Raw genomic sequence first — 7,310 nt, forward strand, 5'->3', positions numbered from 1 at the left:
GTGCCACTGGGGCTTCGCAAGTCGCAAATCAGTCCAAAGACTTTGAACAAAGAAATGGTGAAACAGGGTTTCGTCTGTGGATCCATCTCCACATGGGGAGGGGGACAGTGAAACAGTAAGGAAAATACAAGAGAAGAAACTGAAAGAATTATAATCACTGCAAAATAGGAAGAGGTGGCTGGACATGTTAAACAGTTTGGCGGTTAATTTGTGACATTTTTGGTGACAATCAGCACACGGATTTCTCTTCATGTTCCTTAAGATGTGCAGTATATATTTTCATTGTAGATTGGTTACTTCAAAAGTCCAGTAAAGTGACAGTGGAGAGCTATCCGATACACATCTTAAAGAAGACTCCCTGTAACTCGATTAAACATTTCATTTTCAAGTCAAATCCTTTACATGAAATAGACACCAACAATAGAAGGGGATGAGAAATGTCTTTTATCAAAATAAACCTGCTATTCACAGACCTCGGCCACAACATCTCCCAGGTACTTCTGCAGAATAAGGTCAAGGTCAGCTGCAGCCTGGCGGAAGCACTTGTCCACCTCAGATAAGTCACACCTGGCCATTGTATTTTCGAAGTAGGATTTCAGTGCCTCTTTCACCTCCTCATAGTTGTCCTGCTTCATGATTCCTGTGCCCTAGGAGAACAAGAAAGGTGAATATTCATCATCATCCCTCACCGATTCTCCAAATTGCCTGACTGCAGACACCACCATGAGGAGGAGCTGGAGTGACATAACATCATCAGTAGGCAGTGAGTCAAGAGAGGGGGAGTCATCCCACTGTTATCCTTATCCATGATCAAGAGTCTCACCCCCTGCTTTATGCTGTCCCTAGTGGTGATCTGTAGACAGTGTGTCTTCCACCTCACCCACCTCCTGAGGCAATAATCTTGAATAAACAGAGGGCTGGAGGCCCAGCCCGGCTCCTGTCTCTCTCCCCTTGGGGACAGGAGATTTTCTCAGAACCATGTTGAGGTGAAATGGGAGTGGGATGACGCAGGTGTCTTGGAGAGGTGAGTCGGCCCAGCCCCTGCATACCTCAGTGTGATTCAAGCAAGGGGGAGGGGTTTAAGGGACTTACCAATCCCGCGTATGCACCCTCTGATTCAAAGTCAGGCAGGACTTCATTGTACAGCGCCAGGCAGTCCAGCTGGATAGATGATATCATGTTCTGAGCCCAGGTCCGCACCCGTATCTCCTCCTCCTGGAGCAGCCCCTTCAGCTCGACCTGCAGGCCCTCCCTGAGCCGCCACAGGGCCGCTGGGGTCAGGCCCGGGTGAGCGGGTGTACCAGGGGGTGGGTGAGGGGGTGTGTGAAGGGGCGAGCAATGGGGTATGTGGGCTGCCAAGGAGGAGGTCCATGCCCTGTCCTTCTGCAGATCCCTCTGCGGGCCCTTAGGGTAGTTCCACAGCTGGGTCTCGGTCTCCTGCCTGGTGATTGGCTGGCTGGCCTGAGGGGACAGGGGCACAGAGAGGGCATGAGGAGGACAGAGAGAAAACTGAGAGGGTCTTCTCCAGGAGGACCAAGCCCTGCCCCTGGTCTCCCAGCAATCACAGTCACCATCATTGCAGCTGAAACCAAACCTTCGACAGACGTCACAGACATATCTGGCTCACAGACTTGCAGCTCTCGGCTGCCCGGGTTGAGACGCAGGGGGAGTCTGCTCCCTCTTCCTCTGACAGTCCTATCAGATGACAGCGGCAGACCTGATCCAACCCCACCTTCCCTTTCACACACAGCCACACACAGGCATGACTGTGTCACCATCATCAACACCTCCACCATTATAATCTCCACTATCTTCGTCACCATTGTAGTGTGCTCTCTGAAGGCACCAGTTCTGTAGGGTTTGGGCATTTACAGGGACAATTATTAATTGTAGCAGTAAATCACAAAATTGATTCTTTTGATGGCTTTAGAATCCAACCATGCGATATAACTCAAACAACGCACACACACAGGTACTAATACACAAGGATACATTTATTAATACATAGAATATGCATATAAACCTAACAGATCTTATCGAGAGGGTTATCAGAATACAAAAGGTATATATTCAGTCAGTTACGAAGAGTTACATATATCAAGAGGACATACGTTCAGTATATCATTCATTTAGACCGTTTCATAAATGAACTTGGTTATAACTTCTACATTAGATACTCAAAACAAGTTCATAACTCTTAGGAATTAAATTAATATCAACTGGTTGGGATAACAATTGAATTCTTGAGCAGTAATGCAGTGAAGTTGAATACTCATCCAATCTCTGGGGATTCAGATCTCCTGCGGGCACAAAGAAACAGTTGCAGGCTGTTGCTGTCCAATCCGCGCTCTCTGGCTCGGTGCTAGGCTGTGCTGTGCGGCTTGCGACGGTGTGCTGCTGATGCTCACTGACCGGCTAGTTAGTGTTGGCTTTAACTAGCAAAGTTTGCGCACAGGAGAAAAGATGACTGTGGGTCCCAGCAAGTCAGGAAGAGGACCGGTTCGTTCCTGATGAAGAGCTAGTTCTGAATAGTGATTCAGCTGTCCACAGTTCTGTCCTGTTCACGAGGCTTGCTGCTGGTGCTAACCTCGGGTGGATCCTCTAGTTACTCTCTGGCAACCTCCGCTCTAGACTCTAAGAACAAAGGAAAGTTCTGGCACTCGGACACACTGGCCGTTCCGTGGTTGTCCGGGCTGAGTCTCAGGATGGTCAGGAGGCGCGCTGCGAGAATGTCCTGCCCTTGGGAGCCTTCTGCTCCTGGGCCGTCCTGCCCTGGAATTCTCCTTTGAATTCCCTTTAGAAAAGTCCACAGAATTCCACTGAATCTTCCAGGCTCTCTGTGTTGCCTGTTTTTACCTGGAGGAACTTCAGCTCGTTCATTGGCTGAAAGTTCCATGGGCATCAGAGTCCCACGTGGGATACTCGGCCCTACCAGTCCCTGATTGGTTGATCAAGGTGAGATATGAGTCACTTACTACTGACACTTAGGAATGCAGTCCAGATGTCCATCTGGCACTCCCTAGACAGATAGGCGCCAATGGATGACCATGGATCATGATAGCCAGGCTTAGCTAAGTGCATCCCCCTTTGGGAGCTGTCCCTTATCAAAGGAAACCTTAAATCAGCCTGCATGAATAGTTTCTCTGTGGCTGCACCACAGAGATGAACAGAGATGGGGCCTCATTTGGGAAAGCTCAGAACACTTAATTCTTTCCTATTAATAAGCCTCGCCGCTACACCATCATCTTCATCACATTTCTAATAAATGATCTCCACCATCTTCATCACCATATCCTTCTTCATCATGACAATCATCATGTCCACCATCATCATCATCAACACCTTTCCATCAACATCATCATAATAACCACCTTCATTATCTACACTACCATCTGCATCACCATCATCATCCTGAGCAGAACACATTGGTTGTCTTACACTGGAAGAATCTTTGCTCAGTGCCTCAGTATCGGTTGCCCCTCTCCGGCCTTTCAGGGTCACATCCACCTCTGTCAAGACCTGTCAGCAAGTTGACTGCTTTAGTCTCACCAGCAGAAGCCAACCAAGTTTGTGTCTCAGTACAGGTTTATTCTTAGTCTAACAGTATTAATACAGTATTCTTTACATAGAGGAGGGTGGGTGTGTGGGACAAGCTGTCTAGCCATGTTGTTGAAGCCGATAGGGTGGCTTATCTTAAGAGAGAGCTGGATGAGACCCTACAGTCAGGACAGGAGGCACTACTGTATGTAGAGGGTGGTGGGTGTGTGGAACAAGCTATCCAACCATGTTGTTGAAGCCAATACTCACGTTCCTGTGGGATCTGCCCCAGGTCTCGGTGTGACACCCTTCTCTCTGCTCGGCCATTCCTCTCTCAACTTGAGTGAGTTTCTCCAGGCGGTGCTGGGGAGGAGAAAACAGAGTTACCAGCCAGTCACACAAACACACATCATCATGGGCCAAGATGACCCTACATGACAGTGGCCTGTCATCCTCGATCCAGACGCAGTGTCCAGCCCTCAGCTATCCAGCTTCATGATCCCCAACATCCCTATTGAGGGGCCAGTTCTGCTAGACCAGGGGTATCAAGCCCAATCACAATCCCTGGAGAGCCAGGTGCATCTCCAGGTTTTCTTTCCAAACGGGGCTAGCCAATTAAACAGTTAATCTAATTATTTTCATAAGAAGATGTGGAAATAATGTGTTTAATAATATATTTTGATGTCTCTCACGGTTGAAGACTCAAAATATTCAAGGCACAGTTGGATATTTAAGGTCTGGATAAAGGTAGAGTATTAGAATATTTTTTGTTTAATTAAAAAATTAGATCAACTTTGTAACCAAGACCTCTGGGCAGGAAACCAGATGATGCACCAGACCCTCTAGGAATGGAGTTATAGACATGCTCACCCTCTCTCACACACAACCTCACACACACTCACCCTCTCACTACTACTACTACTACTACTACTACTACTACTAATAATAATAATAATAATAATGCAGACTTGCTTTTCTTGGGGTCTTTGGTCTGGCTCCTGTGTTGGCTGAGTCTCCTGTTACCTCCTTCCTGATCTGGGGGTGTCATATACAGTTCTGTTACAGACACGGCCTGGACTAGACTCACAAGCATACACACCCACAGACAAACAGATGCACACACTGTCAGGTAGAGTCTTTCTCCTCCTCAAGAGAAGACAACAGAGCCCTGCTACTGCGATGAGCTTTAATTTCAGGAGGAGGAAGAAGAGGAAGAATCACAATATGAAGAAGACCAGCAGTGGACTCACAGCTCTCTGGGTCTGGGGCCTGACTCTCAAGCTTGTCTCCAGTCTCTGGTGGGTTTGGACATCTTCTCTGTTCACCTCTGTTGACATCTGTGGACAGGACAGTTCAGTTAGACAAACAAGTTCGACCAGACTTCACTCTCATAGTCAATCAATCAATCAATCAATCAATTTTTTTCTTATATTTTGCCTTTTAATCCAGAACATCAAAGCACTTTACAAAACATGCCTGGAAAATAGAGTATAAATGTGTAATACTGTAGTTCCTGGAGTAAGTGCTTGGATAATCCAACTACCACTGTTGTTACTTCTGCTGCTACTAATATGACCATGACTACAAATTCTAATATTAATTCTGATATTAATACTACTACTGCTGTCATTACTAGTAATAGTGATAAAAACAGAGCACTCACAGCTCTCTGGACGTTGGTCTGGAATCTAGAAAGTGGTTCCATTCTCAGGCGACTCTGGACCTCAACACCTGTTGATGGGTCACTTCTGTCAGACACACGAGTGGAGCCCAAGCCCACCTACACGCACACTCACACACACTGACAGATATACACCCACACAATCACACACATTATCACACACTGACAGACACCCACCCACACATATTCACACACAGACATTACACACACACACAGACACTCACACACACTCACAGACACACATTCTTACACTGACAGACACACACACATACACTACACACACTCACAGACACACATTCACAGACACACACACAGACACAACACACACTCACAGACACGACATACATTTATATACACAATCAGACACTCACACACATACTCACACACATTCACAGACACACACATAGACTACAAATACTTATAGACACACACCAACACACACACACAGACAAAAACACACACACTCATAACTACAAATACAGTATAACTAACACTAACACAAATGCCACTAACATTAAAACAGTAACACTATCACTAAGAATTACACTATCATTATCACTGACACAAACTACTAATACACTACTAATGCTAATAATAACAGTAATGCTATCACTAAAACTAACATGACTACTAGTGTAAATACTCTAACAGTAACTCTATAATTATAACTAATATTAACATGAATACTGGCATCAAAACTATCAGAAGCGCAATCACCATTAATACTGACATGAACACTAGCATTAATATTAAAGCTACCGATTATATTCTCACTAATATTAAATATGAATACACTCGCATTAGTATTAGTCCGTGACGTCAAAGCACTCTTTGTGACGAAGGCGAGACACCTAGCTGGGCACAGTGACGTGGCACGTGTCTCCGTGGTTACCATACTTATAATTTGTAAACAGTGGAAAAATGCATTTAAACTGTTACCTACACGAATATATCAACTTGAAATATAATTTTCAAGCTCTAGAATACAATTTCTAAACAATTATTTGAATAATCATTCTTTAATTTGGGATTGAACATTATGAACACTAAACGCACTATGGTATTTGATCGATACAGGCTGTATTGACTGTTTTCTAGATATTTAAAGAATTTAAAGAAAGAAAAGAATCAGTACTCACCAATCGGTGAAGTTAATAGATGATTCTAAGGTTTTTCAGTTGAATTAATTGGTTGTCGATACATAAGTGATCAATATCTCTCCTCTGAGCGCTCAGCGCGCCTCCTTCGGTCTCGCTCTCTGATCCCGGCGCTCTGGTTGGTGTCTGTGACGTCACAGCGCTCTTTCTGACAGAGCAGAGCGCGTCTCCGATGGAGGAGACATAACAACTGGAAATGGAGAGCGACAAACCGAGGAATACAATTTATTGAACAAAAAAAATAGTTTACTTCACAGACTAATGCGTTGTAAAGCATACTCGCGTAGAGCAGAAGAGAAAGGGCACAAGTTCCTGTAATAAGCGCTTTTAAGCGTTTTACACGAATCTCCACAGAATAGAAGCCAGGAGGATCAGACTCCTGATCCTGGAGGTTGAAGAGTATCTCCTGGTTTTATTTCCACCAGAGCTCTCAGCTCCTCAGCCGGTTTGATGATTTAATTAACTGTACAACTCTTATCAGACTCTGTTTAACTGTATATTTATAAGACTCCGTGAGAGACGTGTGGGAGACGCTGAATCCCAGGGCTGGTGTGGAATCACACACAGACAGGTCTTCTGTGTGATCTGAGTCCCACTGCTCAGAGCTACAGACTTGTCAACTGGTCACTATTGTAGACAAGACCATCAGTCTGCTGCTGCTAATAATCATATTACACTTATAAGAGTAGCAATACTGCTGTTAATTAAATCAGTAAAAATAATAATAAGAGATAAACACATATTGCTCAATTTTCAGTAAAACACTTCTGACAGAGGGATGGAGGCTGACTTACAGTAAAGACAATGAATCAGGGCAGTAATACTGAAGGGCTGGAGGTCCTGGAAAGGGTTAATAGAAACTTCTTGCTTCTGACCTGGAACAGAGCCCACAGCTGCCAGATCAGTGACCCTTGAGCCCAGTTCACAGAGAAGAG

The 7,310-nt window shown here is 45.0% G+C and overlaps 1 protein-coding gene and 1 long non-coding RNA gene across 5 annotated transcripts; both read right to left on the bottom strand.

Moving 5' to 3' along the window:
- Window positions 1-427: 427 nt before the first annotated feature.
- Window positions 428-3,894, bottom strand: LOC138243138 (uncharacterized). 2 transcript variants are annotated; one of them, XM_069198646.1, is made up of 4 exons: window positions 3,808-3,894; window positions 3,439-3,519; window positions 1,093-1,461; window positions 428-647 (listed from the first exon to the last, which is right to left on the bottom strand). In XM_069198646.1, exons 1-4 carry the CDS (start codon window positions 3,862-3,864, stop codon window positions 462-464), a joined length of 693 nt encoding a protein of 230 aa, XP_069054747.1. In that variant the 5' UTR covers window positions 3,865-3,894; the 3' UTR covers window positions 428-461. The 2 variants fall into 2 exon arrangements, with proteins under 2 accessions (XP_069054747.1, XP_069054748.1); XM_069198647.1 differs by lacking the exon at window positions 3,439-3,519.
- Window positions 3,895-4,509: 615 nt separating this feature from the next.
- Window positions 4,510-6,433, bottom strand: LOC138243151 (uncharacterized). 3 transcript variants are annotated; one of them, XR_011191998.1, is made up of 3 exons: window positions 6,358-6,433; window positions 5,201-5,268; window positions 4,510-4,572 (listed from the first exon to the last, which is right to left on the bottom strand). It is a non-coding gene; the product is annotated as an uncharacterized lncRNA (long non-coding RNA). The 3 variants fall into 3 exon arrangements; XR_011191997.1 differs by lacking the exon at window positions 6,358-6,433 and adding an exon at window positions 5,949-5,993; XR_011191996.1 differs by lacking the exon at window positions 6,358-6,433 and adding an exon at window positions 5,936-5,978.
- Between the last annotated feature and the right edge of the window lie 877 nt (window positions 6,434-7,310).

Source organism: Lepisosteus oculatus, chromosome 14, assembly GCF_040954835.1.
Source record: "Lepisosteus oculatus isolate fLepOcu1 chromosome 14, fLepOcu1.hap2, whole genome shotgun sequence".
Taxonomy (NCBI): domain Eukaryota; kingdom Metazoa; phylum Chordata; class Actinopteri; order Semionotiformes; family Lepisosteidae; genus Lepisosteus; species Lepisosteus oculatus.